The sequence below is a fragment of the Dasypus novemcinctus genome, chromosome 26 (assembly GCF_030445035.2).
Source record: "Dasypus novemcinctus isolate mDasNov1 chromosome 26, mDasNov1.1.hap2, whole genome shotgun sequence".
Lineage (NCBI taxonomy): Eukaryota > Metazoa > Chordata > Mammalia > Cingulata > Dasypodidae > Dasypus > Dasypus novemcinctus.
The window spans coordinates 13,364,993-13,384,307 of record NC_080698.1 but is presented as its reverse complement, the minus strand read 5'-3'; the positions used below and the strand labels follow the sequence as shown (position 1 = coordinate 13,384,307).

At 64.9% G+C, this 19,315-nt stretch overlaps 2 protein-coding genes across 2 annotated transcripts; both read left to right on the top strand.

The window, feature by feature from the left end:
• Window positions 1–209: 209 nt before the first annotated feature.
• On the top strand, window positions 210–9,496 carry TWF2 (twinfilin actin binding protein 2). Its single transcript, XM_004457362.5, is given in 13 exon segments — window positions 210–366; window positions 4,436–4,513; window positions 6,342–6,361; window positions 6,363–6,392; window positions 6,394–6,522; window positions 7,041–7,136; window positions 7,349–7,390; window positions 7,392–7,454; window positions 7,590–7,656; window positions 7,659–7,714; window positions 8,172–8,322; window positions 8,475–8,596; window positions 8,959–9,496. Coding segments are annotated over 13 exon segments (1,047 nt in total). The 5' UTR covers window positions 210–341; the 3' UTR covers window positions 9,127–9,496.
• Window positions 9,497–15,264: 5,768 nt separating this feature from the next.
• Window positions 15,265–19,315, top strand: TLR9 (toll like receptor 9). The gene has a single exon (XM_012524711.4). It carries the CDS (start codon window positions 15,312–15,314, stop codon window positions 18,327–18,329), a length of 3,018 nt encoding a protein of 1,005 aa, XP_012380165.3. The 5' UTR covers window positions 15,265–15,311; the 3' UTR covers window positions 18,330–19,315.

Here is a 19,315-nt window from a genome sequence, read left to right as displayed (position 1 = left end):
CCACAAACGCTCCTTCCCGCAGCAGCAGAGGCGCGCGCAGGCGCGCCTACCCGCCGAGCGTCTCCCACCAGGGAAGCCGCGCAGACCGAGGCGCGCACTCGTGCGCACGCGCAGCCCCGAGCCCTGCCCCTCCTCTCCCGGCGCGGGCGGGGCGCCGCTGGGGGCGGGTCCTGCGGCACCGCCCGGGAAGCTGCGCGAGGCTCGGCAGCCGCCGCCACATCCTCCTCCGCCTCCTCCTCCGCCTCCTCCTCCGCCTCCTCCTCCTGCCCGGCCGAGCGAGCCGAGCCGGGCCGGGCCGAGCTGAGGGCCCCGAGGGCACGGGCGCAGCGGGGCGCGGAGCCATGGCGCACCAGACGGGCATCCACGGTGAGGGCGGACAGCAGGGAGTCGGGGGTCCCCGCTCGCGGCTGCGCCCCCTCCCCGGCCCCGGCGCCGGGGAGCTTCCTGTTCTCTTTTGCGGCCGCGGATTGCCTGGGCCATCGGGGCGGGGGTGGCTGGGATGGGGCGAGAGGTGCAGACTTGCTGCGCATGGCTGGGAGGGGGTGTGCACGGGCGTACCCAGCTGGGTGGGAGTCACTGTGTGCCCACCTGGGTGTGGTGTGTACTCAGCTGGGTCCAGGTGTGCATATATGTTCCTTTCTGGATGTGAGTGTACCCGGATGTGCACTTCTAAGGGGGTGCACACGTTGGCGAACATATCTTGTTTGTACAGTCCTGGTGGTGACTGCTTGTGCGCACGCAGGGGCAGTCAGGCACATTTGAGCGGATGATGTGTGGGTTGCACAGCATCTTTAGACAGCAGGGTTTCGGTCTGCACACGTCTGTGGGTGTGCAGGATCTGGGTACATCTCAGTATGTATGTGTTGCCATGGATGCGTGTATGGGATGTGGCTGTGTATGGCTTCTATGGACTCGTGTGCATATGAGAGGAAGGGCACTGACCTTTGCCCCCTCCCAGGACCCTCGCACGCTCCTGCAGAGTGAGCTGGGGAAACCCTGGAAAGGGCAGAATGGGGAGGGTCTCCAATCTGACCTTAACCTCTGACTTCTCTCCCATTTACACTTTGATCTCAGGCTGCCCCAGCCCGGGGAAGAGGAGCAGTTACAGAGTTGTGGGGTAGGCTCCTGGTGCTGGAGAATCCAGGCCAGCCCCACTTCCCCCAGGAAGCCGCTCTGGCCCAGAGCATCCTCCCACCCCCCACCCCACCCCACCCCTCCGGAAACCCTGGTTTCCTCCGCAGGCTGGAAGAGAAGCAGTATCCAGGATCCAAATGCTCTGACTCTCCCTGGACCTTAGTGGCCCCATCTGTCCCTGGCCCAGACAGCTGCCAGCCTGTGTGGAAGGCCCAGGCTGCTTGCCCGGCTGGCCTGGTGGTTTGGCCATGGGCCACTCCTCCCACCACACCAAGATCCCCTGCCCGTGGCACTGCCGTCCACCTCTGACTGGATCCTGGCTTGTGGTTGTGGCGGGTTGGTGGCTGGACAGCCAGAGAGGGCTTCCCTGCCCTGCCCCACCCACAGGACTGGAGAAGGCGGAGCCTGGGTCAGTGCTGGCTCTCTGCAGGAGGTGCCGCCACAGCCCCCTCCTTCCCCTTTGTCTGGTCACTTCCGCCTCCACCTTCCCCATCTCCTGTCCCTCCTCAGTCCCTACCCCCTCCCCTGTCCCTCCTCAGCCCCCACCCCCTCCCCAGGCCTTCGGGTCCTGTGGCCAAGGCCCTGCCAACTCCCTCCTTTCTCACTCCTTCACTCCTTATATGGAGAGCCAGGCATCCGGGGGTGTCACCAGGGCTTGGGCTGTCCCCAGCCTCCTCCCTGCAGGCAGCCCACTCCTTCCCAGTTCTGCCCTGGGGAGGTGGCAGGTGAGAGCACCCTGGACGCACAGGTGCCAGCCCTGATAGGTGTTGGTCTGCTGACCCCAGGGCAGGGCAGGGCAGGGGAGGGACCTGTAAGCTGAGCCCAGCGGGGTGGGGGCGGGGGGCATGAATCTTTGATGGTGGTGGCTCCGGTGTCCCAGGCCTCTGGATTATTGATGGTGGCTGGGGAGCCGGGGAAGGCTGTCTTTCTCTGCTCACCCCTGCCGGGGTGTCCGTTTACCCCGGTAATAGCACTAGGCGGGGCGTGTCAGCCTCTGCGGGGGCTGTGCTCGGCCCCTCCTGGGAGGTCTGAGTGGGCGAGAGGGGCAGCTCAGCACAGCCCGGCCCGGCGTCACTGTCACAGGAAAACTAATAACCGCTCTTCCTGGCGGCTCTCGTTACCGAGCACTTCCTTCATTTCCTCCTCACCCGAGCCTTCTGGAGTTTGTGGGTGATATCTCCATCTCACAGCTCAGAGAAGACAGGAGCCCCACAACTAAGGGCAGGATGGGGCCCCAGGGGCCAGGCCCTGCGCAGGGACCGCTTGGGGTCCACCACTGCGGGGCCACCCCGGCCACAGGCGCACACCAGGCTGCTTCGAGCCCCCAGGGCCTTCTGGCCTCACTTGGGCCCCTGCCCACCCAGCAGCCTTGGAGGGTGCTGCACGGCCAGGGGCAGGGTCACCCGGCATGGGGGGGCACCTGAGGACATGACCAGAGGTTGTTTTCCTAACGGGCCTCCCTCCCCCACCCCTGAGCTGTCCAGACTGGGCCCTATAAATATTCTCTGACCTCAGCCTTCCAGCTGTGGCCCTGCCTGAATTCTGACCCTTGGGCAGCCTCAAGGTCACGCTGGCCCGACCCTGCTCACCGGGAGACCGGGCAGGCCCCTCCCCCGCTTGGGTCTCCCCTCTGAACCACTCGTGGGTTCCCTAGCGCTGACCGTGATCTTCACCCTTGCACTTGGGGCTTTAGTCACTGCTGTTACCTCCCGCTCCACAGCCCGAGGACCCAGGCAGGCTCTGGGGCATTCTGGGAGCTGCTCCTCTCAGAAGCCTCCCTACTGCTTGGGGGGGCTCGCTGCCCCCTCACAGGCTGTGCTGGGGCTCGGCAGGGGGTCAGCCGGGCCAGGCGGCGGGGACTGGGGGTGCCTGCCCGTGTGTCTCTACGTGCATGTTTACCTGCGTGTTTTGTATGTCCCCTTACGTACACATGTCCTAGCCCAGCCCGGCACTCGCCTGTGTATGTGTTCGTGTCCCGGGGCTGCGTCTGTGCGGGCCCTGCCTTGTGTCCGTTTTTGCTTGCCCCGCTCGGTGTGTGTTCGTGTCTGTGTTGGCAGGTGTGTCCCTCTGTCACAGCCACGTGTTTATGTGTACATGCTGGATTGGGTAATGACACCTCGGTACTTGCACCTGTGTTTGTATCTGTGCGTGTTGGGAACATTTGTCCACGTGTTTGGTGTGTATGGCTGTGGCCGTGCTGCCGTGCCAAGAGTATCTTCTGCCAGGCCCAATGCTGGGCCTGCCCGGGGGCGTGGGACGGCAGAGGGGCCATTCACGCCGTGGCCGGCCTGGCCTGGCCTGGCCAGAGCCCGCCCTGTCCTTGGGTGGGGCTGTCCGTCTCTTCCCGCCCCATCCTCGGGGGAGCAGTCCACCTCTGCCCGTCCTCGGGGGGGCTGTCCACCTCTGCCCACCCCATCCTCGGGGAGCAGTCCACCTCTGCCCGCCCTGCCCTTGGCTGGGTTCTCCCACCTCTGCCCACCCTGTCCCCATCCTCGGTTGGCTGTCCTGTCTCTGCCTGCTCTGCCGTCGGCTGGGCTCTCCCACTTCTGCCCACCCCCGCCCTCGGCTGGGCCGTCCACCTCTGCCCGCCCTGTCCTTGTCCTCAGGTGGGCTGTCCACCACTGCCCGCCCCGTCCTTGTCCTCAGGGGGGCTGTCCACCTCTGCCTGCCCCGTCCTTGTCCTCAGGGGAGCAGTCCACCTCTGCCCGCCCCGTCCTTGTCCTCAGGGGAGCAGTCCACCTCTGCCCGCCCTGTCCTTGTCCTCAGGTGGGCTGTCCACCTCTGCCCGCCCCGTCCTTGTCCTCGGGTGGGCTCTCTCACCTCTGCCTGCCCCGTCCTTGTCCTCAGGGGGAGCAGTCCACCTCTGCCCGCCCCGTCCTTGTCCTCAGGGGAGCTGTCCACCTCTGCCTGCCCCATCCTTGTCCTCAGGGGGGCTGTCCACCACTGCCCGCCCCGTCCTTGTCCTCAGGGAGGCTGTCCACCTCTGCCCGCCCTGTCCTTGTCCTCAGGTTGGCTCTCCCGCCTCTGCCCGCCCTGCCCTCGGCTGGGCCGTTCACCTCTGCCCACCCCGTCATCAGGGCCGTTGCAGCCAGAGGGCCACTTGCATGCCACTCTGCTGGCTAAATTTGGGAGCTTGTGTTCAGCAGCCGTCTCGGGTTCCCAGTCACATGGGGGGCCGTATTTAACCCAAGCTCCCAGCTCGGCCACCAGACCCCGCGGGACAGAGCAGGCCCCGCACGTGCTTTGGCCCACCCTGCCCGCTCTGCCTGCCTCTCCCCCACCATGTTTCTTGTTCTTTTAGCCACTGAGGAGCTGAAGGGATTTTTTGCCAAGGCCCGGGCTGGCTCCATCCGGCTCATCAAAGTCGTCATCGAGGACGGTGAGCCTTCCCCTAGGGGCCAGGGCATAGCCGGAGGCTGGAGCCGGACAGGGGGTGGGGTGGTGGTGCCAGCCGCCAGCCCCTCGGGGACCTCAGTTTCCCCTTCTGGATGCCACCCCCCTCCATCTGTTATGGCTCAGCTGCCACTGGGGGGCCAGGTGTGTGTGGGGGGAGGACCAAAGAAGATGCCAGGGTCCCTATCCTTGGGGCATGCCCTGCCCATGGAGAGAAGACACTCGTGGCCAGCCCTCTCGGGGAGCAGGGCAGGGGTATTCCAGGCTTGGCTGGGCCTTGCCTGGACCCTAGAACCTCGGGGCTGCCTGGGGGTTGGTGCTGGGGCCATAGGGTTGGGGCGCGGGTGGGCTTGAGCCCAGGCTTGAAGTGGGGAGGGTTTGAGGAGGCCAAAGGTGGGCCCAGGGCTGGGGGTGGCAGGGGGAGAAGACGCCCCCACTTCCCTCCGTATTGAGGGGGCTGCCCCTGGAAGCCGAGGGACATGGACCCTGGGCCTGCGGGTGGGCTGGGCCCCCATGGGTCCTTCCGGGTCTGCAGCCAGCCCTTCGGGGGGGCTCCCAGCAGGTGCTCAGTGGCCCGCCGACTTTTCCCACGTTGACTTGGATCGCAGCAGGGGCCGCCCAGACCTGGAATCGAGCCCAGGCTTTAGAGCCAAAGCTCTGCTGGGCTCGGGCCAGGTTCAGGTGTCCCCAGGGGGCCGGGCAGGAATCCCCGCGGTGGGGTGGTGAGCAAAGACCTCCTGGGGCGGCGGGCCACGGCCCCCCACCTTCACCCGGCCTACGCATGCCGTCACCTCCCGGACGAGACGTGCCTGCCACTTGAAGCAGGAGGACTCGCCGGGTGGGCTCTTGTCTCCATTCTGCCTGACGTGGTTGGCGGCCCCTGGGGTGGGTGGGCAGGAGGGGCCAGGCCCACTGACGACGGGCACTGCCCGTCTCCAACTGACCATGCCCACAGGAGGGTGGGCCCCAGGCAGCCAGAGTCCCCGTTTTTCTAAAGAAGCTGGAAGTTCCACTTTTTATGGAAAAGTGCCTGGTTTAAACATCTTGGCACCAAATTAAACGACGCCGGGGCATTTGGGGCCGGCCCGCACCGTGGCTGCTGCTTTTCAACCCTGCCCCGCTACGGGTTCCGGGGGGCGCCGGTGAGGAAGCCGAGGCCCACCGGGAGGCGCCCGTGCTCCTCCCTGCTGGTGCCCGGTGCCAGCTGGTGGGCCCCAGGTGCTGGAGGTTGGCTGCTTTGGGTTTGTCACAATTTGAGGAGGGGGGCTGCAGGCGGCAGCCGACGGGGGTGGCACTGGAACACCCGATTGTTACGGCGCCTGGCGGGAGCCCTAAGCCCTTTCCTTCCCAGTGTTCCTGCGGGGCCCCAGGGCCGGAGGCTGTGGCACCACGTTCGTTTTGAGAGGGGTGGGCCGGGTTTCTGCTGGACCCGTGCGCTGGGGGAGGAGGGGACGGGAGGCGGCCCACTGGGGAGGTGTGCTGAGCAGCCGGGTTGGGGGTGCTGCGTGAGCGCCTGGGTGCCGGTGAGCGGGGGCTGCAGCCGGGAGTTGTCACGTGGCTCATGGGCGTTGGGTGGCCCCTGGGCTGAGCCTCGTGGCCCGTTTCCGTGTGCACATGCGTGAGTCTGCTGGGACGAGAGGAGGGCAGCCTCCGGGTGCTCCAGGCGCCCAGCCTCGTGTCTCAGGGGAAGGTGGGGGTGGGGTGGCCAGCAGGTCTGAGCTGCTTGGGAGGCCACAGCCAGAGGGTGGAGGTACAGCGGGAGCTGGAGGAGGGAGGGCCACCCACGCCGTGGCTCACCCAGCCTCCGCCCCCAGAGCAGCTCGTGCTGGGCGCCCTCGCGGGAGCCCGTGGGCTGCTGGGACCGGCGACTATGACAGGACGGTGCTGCCGCTGCTGGACGCCCAGCAGCCCTGCTACCTGCTCTACCGCCTCGACTCCAAGAACAGCCAGGGCTTTGAGTGGCTCTTCCTTGCCTGGTCGCCTGACAACTCCCCTGTGAGTCCGTGGGACCCCGGCCCAGACCGAAGCTCATGCCGGCGGGGGGCTGGGTCTGAGGGGACCCTGACTTGAGGAGTCTAAGCGGGGACTCAGGCCTGCCCAGGGGAGTCCGAAGAAGAGGTGGCCAGGTCCTACCCCGGACAGTCTCAGGGAGCGGACAGGGCCCTGTGCTGGAGCCTGGGTCCCCGCAGCTCTCCCCGCGGCAGCAGCCGGGCCCTGGGAGGAGGAAGGTGGGGCCGGGCAGGGGCTCCCCTGCTGGCGGGAGCCCCCGCGCTCTGCATCCTCGCCTCCGTGTGGGCGCCCTCTGCTGGGCGCATGGGCACAGTGAGGTTTGGACCCCACCAGGGGGCTCCCAGCCTCCTGACAGAGGCAGCCCCACACGGAGTGGACAGTGGACGCTGTGTGTCGGCCCCGCGCGGAGTGGTCGCTGTCTGGAGCCCCCGCGCAGAGTGGGAGCTGCGTGTTGGCCCCGCGTGGAGTGGGAGCTGTGTGACGCCTTGGTCCCTGCCTCCCAGGTGCGGCTGAAGATGCTGTACGCGGCCACGCGGGCCACGGTGAAGAAGGAGTTTGGGGGCGGCCACATCAAGGATGAGCTCTTCGGGACTGTGAAGGTAGCCCCCCAGCCAGGACCCCAAGGCCGCAGGCCAGTGACGTCCAGGGCCCCCCCAAGGGCGGGCGCTGTGCAGGATCACGGAGCAAGGCAGGGCCGGGCCCGCGCGTGGGCCGGGGCCGGGGGGTCCGGGCACTGCGAGGAGGGTACTGCGCGGGCCTCCCCTGGCCCAGCCCGAAGGCCCCCGCTTAGGCCTCTGTGTCCATGGGCCAGGACGACCTCTCTCTTGCTGGGTACCAGAAGCACCTCTCGTCCCTGTGCTGCGCCCGCCCCGCTGACCTCAGCCGAGAGGGAGCTTCAGCAGATCCGTATCGAAGAGGTGGGTGTGCCGGAAGGGTGGGCAGAGGTCCCTTGGGGCCACGGTGGGCCCCCGCTGGCCGAGCCCGTGCTCCCCCGGGGGGCTGCACCCCACTTAGGGCAGGCGGGGGCCTCGCTCACTGCCCCCCACCCCCAGGTGAAGACCGAGATCAGCGTGGAGAGCAAGCACCAGACCCTGCAGGGCCTCGCCTTCCCCCTGCAGCCGGGGCGCAGCGGGCGCTGCAGCAGCTCAAGCAGAAGACTGTTAACTACATCCAGCTGGTGGGCGCCGCCCCCTGCCCGGCACATGCGGGTGCCGTCTCCCCCCGGCCCCACCCACACGGCGGACGCCCGTGGCGACCCCTCAGCCCTGAGCCCGACCTGCCCCATACCTGCCCTTGACCGCCCCCTTTCCAACAGGAGCCTCCTAATCGGGCCGCCCCCCTCAAGCGGGATGGTTCTTTCCCCTCCAGGTGTGTCCCCCAGCCGGCACCCCCCAAGGAGGGGCCTGCCTGATGGAACCGTCCCGCCCAGCCCCCTCGGTGGGACCTCCCTCTCTAGCAGAGCCTGCAGAGGGGCTGAGGGACCGCGCCGCCAGGGAGGGGCGACCTGGGAGAGGTAGATTGCCCACGGGCCCCCCCCCCCCGCCCCTGCCCGCCAGCCAGGCGCACCTCGGGGGTTCCTGTGCAGTGGGCTGGGCCTGGGCTCTCCCCGACCTGGCGCCTGCCCGTCTTGGCAGAAGCTGGACCTGGAGCGGGAGACAATCGAGCTGGTGCACACGGAGCCCACGGAGGTGGTCCAGTTACCCTCGCGGGTGCCCCGGGACTCCGCCCGCTACCACTTCTTCCTCTACAAGCACACGCACGAGGGCGACCCCCTCGAGTCCGTGGGTGAGCGGCCGTGGCAGGGCCCCCCCAAGCCCACGGTTGAGCAGGAGGATACCGATCTCCAGCCGGGGGACCCCGTCGGAGCAGGGGCAGGGGGCTGGGGCCAGCAGGTGTCCAGGCCCGCCCGGCCTCACCCGCCCTGCCCCCTCTCCCAGTGTTCATCTACTCCATGCCGGGCTACAAGTGCAGCATCAAGGAGCGCATGCTCTACTCCAGCTGCAAGAGCCACCTCCTCGACTCCGTGGAGCAGGACTTCCAGCTGGAGATCTCCAAGAAGGTGGGCCCCCGTTCCCCAGGCCCTGTCACTCCCTTCCCCCTCCACGGGAATCGGAACCCAAAGACAAATGGCAGAGCAGGGATCGTTGTTGTTCTGTTGGCTGGAATGGGAAACCGAGGCCAGAGGGTGATGTGCCTCGCCCGTGGCTGCCCCGCTGGTGGCTTACATGGGCTAGCCCCAGGCCTGACCGTGCCCTCTCCTTCCCCTGGGTCCAGACGGACAGGTAGGGGGCACCCCAGGTGAGGCGCAGGGTGCTGGGCCCGCTGTTGCTTGCGGTGGCATTTCAGGTAGGGGTCAGGGAGGAGACGCCCGGGCTGGGGTGTCCTGGGCACGGGGGCTGACCACCGCCACGCCCCGCGCAGATCGAGATTGATGACGGGGCAGAGCTGACAGCCCAGTTCCTGTACGACGAGGTGCACCCTAAGCAGCACGCCTTCAAGCAGGCCTTCGCCAAGCCCAAGGGCCCGGGCGGCAAGCGGGGCCACAAGCGCCTCATCCGCGGCCCCGGGGAGAACGGAGAGGACAGCTAGGTGGCCGCCGCTGAGCCTGGCTGGCGCGTGGCCCCGGGGCTGCCCGCCCCGCCGCTCCCTGCCGCCTCCCCCCTTCCCGGCCCGGGCCCTTGGGGGAGGGCTGGCCTTCTGTGACTCTTCTCCACTGCTGTCCCAGCCTTGCAGCCGTGTGCCCGGCACCAGGGGCCCAGGCCAGGCTGGCTCAAGGGGGCTGGGTGTGGGCTCTGATGTGAGCCCCGGGCCCCCAGAGGAACTGAGCCTGGGGTCCTAGGGCAGCCTGGAAGCCTCTGGCCGTAAAGGTGGGGTGAGTTGGCGCCAGGGCGGGGGTTCCACTGCAGGGCGGGATGGTTGAATGCTGTATTTTCTAAAGAATAAACTATTTTTAAATCAACACCTGAGCCTCTCCCTGAGGGACCGTGGCTGGGCGTTGGGAGGCCCCTCCCCAGCTCAGAAGGGGACTGTCGGCCTGGTGGGTGGGCCCCTGCCCCAGCCGTGGGCGTATGGGAGAGTTTGTCCCCGAGTGCGGGGCCAGCCTGCCATCTGGGTGGGTGTCCTCGGGCTGCCAGAACAAATGACCACGAATCTGGTGACTTCACACGACACAGACGTATTCTCCACGGTGCTGGAGGCCAGAAGCCGACACGGGTCTCCCTGAGCTAAGTCAGGGCACCCGGGCTGGTTCCTTGAGGAACCTCGGGGGAGAAGCCCTGCCATTGCCAGCTCCCGGGGGCCGCTGGTCTGCCCCCTGCCCTGCTTCCCAGCAGTGCAGCGTTGCCCCTCCCCGACGCTCCATGGTCACGCTCCGTCCTCCGAACTCAGCGCTCCCTCGCCCTCCCTCTCGGAAGGGCTTATGCAATTACATTTTTTTTTCAAAGATTTATTTTTTATTTATTTCTCTCCCCTCCCCCTGTTGTCTGCTCTCTGTGTCCGTTTGCTGTGTGTTCTTCTGTGACCACTTCTATCCTTATCAGTGGCACCAGGAATCATCTGTTGTTTTTGTTGCATCATCTTGTGTCAGCTCTCCGTGTGGGCGGCGCCATTCCTGGGCAGGCTGCTCCCTCCTTCGCGCTGGGCGGCTCTCCTTACGGGGCACACTCCTTGTGCGTGGGGCTCCCCTACGCGGGGGACACCCCTGTGTGGCAGGGCACTCCTTGCGCGCATCAGCACTGCACATGGGCCAGCTCCACATGGGTCAAGGAGGCCCGGGGTTTGAACCGCGGGCCTCACATGTGGTAGGCGGACGCCCTAACCACTGGGCCAAGTCCGCTTCCCTACAATTACATTTAATGTCACCCGGGTAATCCAGGAAACTCTCAACTCGAAATCCTTAATCACGCTTGCAGAATCCCTGTTACCTGGTGGCATATTCACAGGTCCCATCCGGGGACGGGGTCGTGGATATCCTCGGGGAGTGTCGCTCAGCCTGCCCCACTGGACTGGGCTTCTCAGTCTTGGGGGGCTTCTTGGCTTCTGCTTTCCTGCCCCCAAGGGAGGCAAGGTGACTGCCGGGGAGCTGGGGAAGGGCCTGGGGTAGGAGGAGCCAGCACTTCTGTAAGCCTCTGGAAGCAGGCGGAAGACCCCTCTCCTCCCAGGGTGGGCAGGGCTGGAGGGGGGCTTGGTGACGGCGGTTCAGCGGCAGGAGGGGTGCAGGGCAGTGTCCCATCTCTGCGGCCCCTGCTAAAGCCCCCAGGATTGGAGGGACGAGTGCTGGGTCACCAGCCAGGGCCTGGGGAGAGAGGCCTGTCCTGGCCCATCTCAAACACTGGTTGCCAGCAGGGCAGGAAGAGCCACCACCCCACGCCACTGAGCCACCCAGCCTGTGAGCCAGCTGCGCGCCTGGCACTGCATGGCCTCTGCCGGGACACCCACTGAGGCAGTTTGGAATTGCTTATGAATTTCAAAAATAGATACTGGATTGTATTTGCCAACTGGTCTGTTCCTGTGGGTGTGTTCGCTTGTATAACATTAGATGCAGGGGTTTTGCTTTTACTTTATTAAGTCGAGATTAGGGCTTTATTTGATCGCGTCATTAGGCGACTCGGTTGGAGTCCCCGCCCTCCCCCATGTGGGCTATATAAATGAATGCTCAGTCAAAGACAGGGAAGTAGACACATGGAGAAGGAGGACACAGGGAGTTTAATTTTGATGCTAGCGTTGCGGGGAGAGAGCCGAGCTGTTCGCCCACGAGTTTACAGCTGGCCTTGTGGAGAGAGCAGAGCAGCTGAGCCCGGAAAGAGACGAGCCCTGTGCCAGCCTACAGCCGAGATCGGAAGGAGCTGGGACCACGGAGCCTGAGGAGGAAGAGGAAGGCTGGACCCTCGCAGCCGGTGGCAGCAGCCATCTTGCTCCAACACGTGGCAGTAGACTTTGGTGAGGGAAGTAAATTATGCTTTATGGCCTGGTATCTGTAAGCTTCCACCCCAGATAAAAGCCTTTACAAAACCAACAGATTCCTGGTACTTTGCATTAGCACCCCTTTGACTGACTAGTACACCCACCCAGAGGTTGGCGTGGAGGGAGCAGAGGTGGTGGATGTCCAACCTTGCCTCCTCCCAGTAGAGGTCCTGTTGGTTCATTCATTCATTCATTCATTCATTCATTCAGCCACCACTCACAAACACCCTGTGCCTGCCCAGAGCTGAGGGCTAGGGTCTGTTGAGTAAACAAATATTGAACACCTGCTATTCACCAGGTATTGTGCTGGGCCCTGAGGAGACATGAAAGATCTGTGCCCTCTAGAAGCTGACATTTTCATGGGAGGACAAGATGATGTACCAAAAAAAAAGAAAAAAAAATCACTTATAGGGAAGTGGACTTGGCCCAGTGGTTAGGGCGTCCGTCTACCGCATGGGAGGTCCGCGGTTCAAACCCTGGGCCTCCTTGACCCGTGTGCAGCTGGCCCATGCCCATGCGCAGCGCTGATGCGTGCAAAGAGTGCCGTGCCACTCAGGGGTGTCCCCCATGTAGGGAAGCCCCACGTGCAAGGAGCACACCCAGTAAGGAGAGCCGCCCAGCACGAAAGAAAGTTCAACCTGTCCAGGAATGGTGCTGCACATATGGAGAGCTGATACAACAAGATGACACAACAAAGAGAAATACAGATTCCTGATGCCGCTGACAACAGAAGCGGACAAAGAAGAACACACAGCAAATAGACACAGAGAACAGACAACTGGGGTGGGGGGAGGGGAGAGAAATAAATAAATAAAATAAATCTTTTTAAAAAAATCACTTATAGCAGATGGAAAGTGTTAAGAGGAAGGAGAAGGCTAGAGCAGGTGAAGGGTGCTCAGGAGTACTGGGTCCAGGGACGTAGGGTTTCTAGGAGGGTCAGGAAAGGCCTCACTGAGCAGGGGACATGTGAGTGAGATTGACAGGAGGTGAAGGAAGGGGCCATGTGAGTATCTGGGAGAAGAGCTTCCAGGCAGAGGGAACAGCACATGCCAAGGCCCTGTGGCAGGAGCTATAGGTATGTTCAAGCAAGGGGCCATGGAGCTGGAAAAGGTCGGGGGCAGTGGGGCAGATCCCATAGAGTCTTTTTTGTTTTTTTTGAAGATTTATTTATTTATTTCTCTCCCCTCCCTCCCCCCCACCCCGGTTGTCTGTTCTCTGTGTCTTATTTGTCCGCTTCTATTGTGAGCGGCATGGGAATCTGTTTTTTTGTTGCGTCATCTTGCTGTGTCAGCTCTCCGTGTGTGTGGCGCCATTCCTGGGCAGGCTCCACTTTCTTTCGTGCTGGGCAGCTCTCCTTACGGGGCGCACTCCTTGTGCGTGGGGCTCCCCTATGCAGGGGACACCCCTGCATGGCATGATACTCCTTGTGTGCATCAGCACTGCGCATCGGTCAGCTCCACACGGGTCAAGGAGGCCTGGGGTTTGAACCATGGACCTCCCATGTGGTAGACGGACGCCCTAACCACTGGGCCAAGTCTGCCGCCCCCATAGGGTCTTGTTGGCTATTACATGGACCTTGGCTTTGACTCCGGAGAAAGCCGTGGAGGGGTCCCAGCAGAGGAGGGATCTGACTTGCGCTGGAATGGGTCCCTCTGGAGCCTGAATTCGTGAGCAGATGGGGGGGGTGAGGGAAGGAACAGGGCAACCAGTGGAGAGGTGACTGCACTGGCTTAGGCAGGAGGTGACGGCTGCCCATGCCAGGTTGGTTGTTTCAGTTTCCCGACTGCTAAGACAACTACCGCACAGTGGCTTAGCTCGAACAAGGGCGGTTTGTTGGCACATGGTTTTCTTTTTCTTTTTTTATGCTTTGGCACCTGGTTTTGAGGCTAGGAAAAATCCAAAAATGGGGCGTTCTGGGGCTGCCTGCTGGGTCTTAGCCTTTCCGTCACGTGGCAGTGTACATGACAGCATCTTCTCTTTGCTTTTCCAGGTTCCAGCGCTCTCCAGCATCTTGCTCCCCTTGGTTTCTCTCCCCGTCCCATTTCCTTTGCTTATCAGGACTTCGGCGTTTTGGAGGAAGTCTGCGCACATCTTAACTAATAACATCTTCAAAGTTCTTTTGTTAGCAGTGGGCTCCCCTCCCAGGACCGGGGGTGGGACCTGAACTTGCCTTTTGTGGGGGTCGTGATTCATTTCCCAGCACTGGGTGGAGGGCAGGAGATGGAGCTACGGGCAGATACTCTGCTCTGAGCGTGAAGGTGGAACCCCGACCTGCTTGGGCGCCCATGTGCTCCGAGGCTCAGGACCTGTGCTGCCGTCTCCTGGGTTGGAAGGTGCATGGGTGCTTGGGTGGAGTGGACCGGGAGAATGCGGGTGGGGCAGCCAGCTGAACGAGCCAGGGCCTGGCGCACGGCGCCCTCTGCCTGGTGATGAGGTCTGTGCCCTGGTGAGGCACAAGGGAGACGTGGAACCCAGAAGAGGAGGGCTTGTTCCCAGAGCGGGTGCCGCGGGCCCAGCTGCGGCGGAGGCAGGTGCAGGCTGGGGGCGGCTCAGAGCACCCCAGGCTTTCGCGAACGCTGTGGGCAAGGGCAGGCTGTCTGGGAGGGGTAGTGGAAAGAGGAAGGGGTGAAGGGGAGGTCTGCCATTTGACTATGCAAATGGCCTGTGACTCATCCCGCCCCAGACCCCCAAGGCAAGGTGGAGGCGCGGGGAGCCCGTCCTCCACCAAGGCTCCTGGGTACTCTCCTCTTCCTGGAGCACGTCCTACCCCACGTGGGGGGCCAGGGCCCTGGGTTGGGGGCCTTGGAGGGGCTACCAGGTGGTTGTGAAAGCCTTAGTTCCTTTTGTTGTCTGAGCCACCATCCGTGGGAAGGGACTTGGGGCGTGAAGCACCCTTCCCCGCAGCTGCTGCACCATCTGCCCGCCAGGCCAGCTCCCCGCCATGGTAAGAGTGCCCCAAGCCCCCCGGGAAGGGGTGAGGAGGGAGGCGGGCGTGGGGGCTGCAGGCAGCAGAGGAAGAGGCCGTCACCCACCGGCCCCGGGGACACCATTGAGCCCCAAAGGCCTCAGAGCAGAAGTCCTTTGAGCAGCAAGACCCAAGTGCGTGGTATGGATGCAGAGGCTGAGGCCCCAGCCGGCCAGGGGGCAGCCGGGGCCTACTGCCCAGGGCCCGCCCTGCCCGCCTCTGTGGCCGCCCTCCCCTCCCTTCCACCGTTCTGACCCCTGGCAGGTTGCCTGTTGGTGGGCTGGGAAGGCTGAGGTGGGCAGAGACTGAAGGAGCTGGGCACTGCCCGCCCTGGCCGGGACCCCTGCTGCGGTGCCAGCCTGAACACAGCAGGAGACCATCCCCCACCTGGACCTCGAGAGGGGGGAGGTGGGGTGGCAGGGAGGGGTGGGAGCCAGATGCCGCCTTGCCCAGGAGGAAGGTGAAATGACCGCCGAGAGGAAGGGGCCAGGTCAGGGGGAAGGTGGGGGTCCGATGGCAGCCCCCCGGCCAACCCGTCCAGCTGGGCTCGGACCGTGGGTGCAAGCCGCCCCTCGTGAGGCTGGGTTCCAGGTCTCGGTCCCGGTTCTGAGTCAAAGGCTGACCCCCAAGTCCAGGTTCTGAGCCACTCCAAGTTCCCCACGAGCCTTGCGGGTGGGCTGGGGGCCTGGCAGACAGGGAGGAATTCGAGGGGAGGGGTATGCCGGCCCCCGATGGCGACCGCAGGAGCGGGGCTGGACACTCACACAGCCCTCTCTCCCCGCCCCAGGGCCCCCGCCGCCGCGGCCCGCACCCCCTGCCTCTCCTGGTGCAGGCGTCGGCGGTGGCCATGGCCGTGGGCCTGGGCAGCCTGCCCGCCTTCCTGCCCTGTGAGTTCCAGCCCCGCGGGCAGGTGAACTGCAACTGGCTCTTCCTGAAGGCCGTGCCCCGCTTCCCCGCCGCGGCGCCGCGGGCCAACGTCACCAGCTTCTCCCTGCGCTCCAACCGCATCCGCCACCTCCACGCCGACGACTTCGCCCTCCTGCCCGCCCTGCGGCGCCTCGACCTCAAGTGGAACTGCCCGCCGGCCGGCCTCAGCCCCTTCCACTTCCCCTGCCACATGACCATCGAGCCGGGCACCTTCACGGCCGTGCCCACCCTGGAGGAGCTGAACCTGAGCTACAACGGCATCACGGCCGTGCCCCCCCTGCCCGGGTCCCTCGTGTCCCTGTCTCTGAGCCGCACCAACATCCTGGTGCTCGACGCCCCCGCCCTGGCCGGCCTCCCTGCCCTGCGCTTCCTCTTCATGGACGGCAACTGCTACTACAAGAACCCCTGCGGGCGGGCGGTGGAGGTGGCCCCGGGCGCCCTGCTCGGCCTGGGCCGCCTCCAGCGCCTGTCGCTCAAATACGACAACCTCACCGCTGTGCCCCGCGGCCTGCCCCCCAGCCTCGAGTCCCTGCTCCTGTCCTACAACCGCATCGTCCGCCTGGCGCCGGGGGACCTGGCCAACCTGACGGCGCTGCGCGTGCTGGACGTGGGCGGGAACTGCCGCCGCTGCGACCACGCCCTCAGCCCCTGCGTGGAGTGCCCGCAGAGCTCCCTCGGCCTGCACCCCGACGCCTTCAGCCGCCTGCGCCACCTCGAGGGCCTGGTGTTGAAGGACAGCTCGCTCTCCACCCTCAACGCCAGGTGGTTCCGCGGTCTGGACAACCTCACCGTGCTGGACCTGAGCGAGAACTTTCTCTACGACTGCATCACCAAGACCCGGGCCTTCCAGGGTCTGGCCCGGCTGCGCAGGCTCAACCTGTCCTTCAACTACCACAAGAAGGTGTCCTTCGCCCACCTGGCGCTGGCGCCCTCCTTCGGGAGCCTGACCTCGCTGCGGGAGCTGGACATGCATGGCATCTTCTTCCGCTCGCTCAGCGTGGCCACGCTCCAGCCGCTGCTTCGCCTGCCCGCGCTGCAGCGCCTGCACCTGCAGATGAACTTCATCAACCAGGCGCAGCTGAGCGTCCTTGGCGCCTTCCCCGGCCTGCGGTTCGTGGACCTGTCCGACAACCGCATCGGCGGAGCCATGGGGCCGGCGTCCACCGTGGCTGGCGGGGAGAGGCCCCAGCTGGGGACCAGGGAGCTCGCCGCAGCCTCGCTGGGCCCCCTCGGCTCCCAGGACTTCATGCGACGGTGCGAGAACCTCAGCTTCACCTTGGACCTTTCGCGCAACAACCTGGTGACGGTACGGCCGGAGATGTTTGCCCGGCTCTCGCGCCTGCGGTGCCTGAGCCTGAGCCACAACAGCATCGCGCAGGCGGTCAACGGCTCGCAGTTCGGGCCGCTGACCAGCCTGCGGGTGCTGGACCTGTCCCATAACAAGCTGGACCTGTACCACGGGCGCTCGTTCACGGAGCTGCCGTGCCTGGAGGCCCTGGACCTCAGCTACAACAGCCAGGCCTTCGGCATGCGTGGCGTGGGCCACAACCTCAGCTTCGTGGCCCAGCTGCCCGCCCTGCGCGTCCTCAGCCTGGCGCACAACGGCATCGGCAGCCGGGTGTCCCAGCAGCTGGGCAGCGCCTCGCTGCGGGCGCTGGACTTCAGCGGCAACGCCCTGAGCCGCATGTGGGCCGACGGAGACCTGTACCTCGGCTTCTTCCGTGGCCTCAGGCGCCTGGTCCAGCTGGACCTGTCCCAGAACGGCCTGCACACCCTCCTGCCCCGCGCCCTCGCCCACCTCCCCAGGGGCCTGCGGCGGCTGCGTCTCCGCGGCAACCAGCTGGCCTTCTTTAACTGGAGCAGCCTGGCCCTGCTGCCCAGCCTGGAGGCGCTGGACCTGGCGGGCAACCAGTTCAAGGCCCTGGCCAACGGCAGCCTGCCCGCCGGCACGCGGCTGCAGCGCCTGGACCTCAGCGCCAACGGCCTCGGCCTCGTCGTGCCCGGCTTCTTCGCCCTGGCCCTGGAGCTGCGCGAGCTGAACCTGAGCGCCAACGCCCTGAAGACCGTGGAGCCCTCCTGGTTCGGGCCCCTGGCGGGCGCCCTGAGGGTCCTCGACGTGAGCGCCAACCCTCTGCACTGCGCCTGCGGGGCCGTCTTCGTGGACTTCCTGCTGGAGGTGCAGGCCGCCGTGCCCGGGCTCCCCAGCCGCGTGCAGTGCGGCAGCCCGGGCGAGCTGCAGGGCCGCAGCATCTTTGCGCAGGACCTGCGCCTCTGCCTGGACGAGACCCTCTCCTGGGGCTGTTTCGGGCTCTCGCTGCTGGCCGTGGCCCTGGGCCTGGCGCTGCCCCTGCTGCACCACCTCTGCGGCTGGGACCTCTGGTACTGCTTCCACCTGTGCCAGGCCTGGCTGCCCCGGCGCGGGCGGCGGGGCGCGGACGCCCTGCCCTACGACGCCTTCGTGGTCTTCGACAAGGCGCAGAGCGCGGTGGCCGACTGGGTGTACAACGAGCTGCGGGTGCGGCTGGAGGAGCGCCGCGGGCCGCGGGCGCTGCGCCTGTGTCTGGAGGAGCGGGACTGGCTGCCTGGCAAGACGCTCTTCGAGAACCTGTGGGCCTCCGTCTACAGCAGCCGCAAGGCGCTCTTCGTGCTGGCGCACACCGACCGGGTCAGCGGCCTCGTGCGGGCCGGCTTCCTGCTGGCCCAGCAGCGCCTGCTGGAGGACCGCAAGGACGTGGTGGTGCTCGTCATCCTGTGCCCGGACGCCCACCGCTCCCGCTATGTGAGGCTGCGCCAGCGCCTCTGCCGCCAGAGCGTCCTTTTCTGGCCCCGCCAGCCCAGCGGCCAGCGCAGCTTCTGGGCCCAGCTGGGCACGGCCCTGACCAGGGACAATCGCCACTTCTATGACCGCAACTTCTGCCGGGGACCCGCGGCCGAGTAGCCCGGTGCATGCTGGGCCATGGGGCCCCGGCCCGCTCCTGCCTTTGCAACTCCGCTGCTCTACGCACCCCTACCTCCCTCATCCCCATCCCCCGCACCTGGCACACAGCAGGCACTCAATAAACGCTAAAGCAGCACCATCGTCCAACGCTAACCCTGGGCCCACTGGGGTGTGGGCTGGAGGAAAGAGGGGGAATTCTCTGGCCCTTCCTATGATGAAGAGAGACAGCAGGGGGTGTGTTGGTCAGCCAAAGGGGTCCCAACGCAAAGTGCCAGAAATCCGTTGGCTTTTATAAAGGGCATTTATTGGGGTAAAAGCTTACAGTCCCAAGGCTGTGCAAAGTCCAACTCAGGGCACCATAAGAGGTACTTTCTCACCAAAGTCAGCTGCCACGTCTTGAAGCAAGATGGCGGGCAATCTCTGCCCGGCTCCAGCCTCCCCTCTGGACCTCCTCTTCCTCCTGAGGCTCCGTGGGCCCAGCTTCTTCCCCATCTCAGCTCAGGCCTGTCTCTCAGGGCTTCCTAGACCAGTCTCGCTCTCTCCCAAGGTCAGCTGGAAGCCCTCAGGCAAATGGTCCCTCTCTCCCCGGGGCTCTAGCTTGTGAGCCTTCTCCTTTCTGTCACGTGGCAGGGTCAAGATGACACAGTCCTCTCCTCTGGGTGTCTTCTTGAGTGAGTGTTTATATCAGACCCAGCAAGGGTCCGAGTCATGCTTTATTGACATGGTCAAATCAAAAAGCTCTAATCTGGGAGTGGGTATAGCTCAGTGGTTGAGTGCCTGCTTCCCAGGTACAAGGTTCTAGGTTCAATCTCTGGTACCTCCTTTTTAAAAAAAAATCTCTGATCTAAATCTTTTTTGTTCCACAAACGCCTTTGTCAGTCAAGTGAAAACCACGGACCCCTTACTAAGTCCACACTGTACTGTGTATTATTTAATAAATATATCACACCTGTACCAACACAGCCCCAAAAAGATAATGTTTTTTT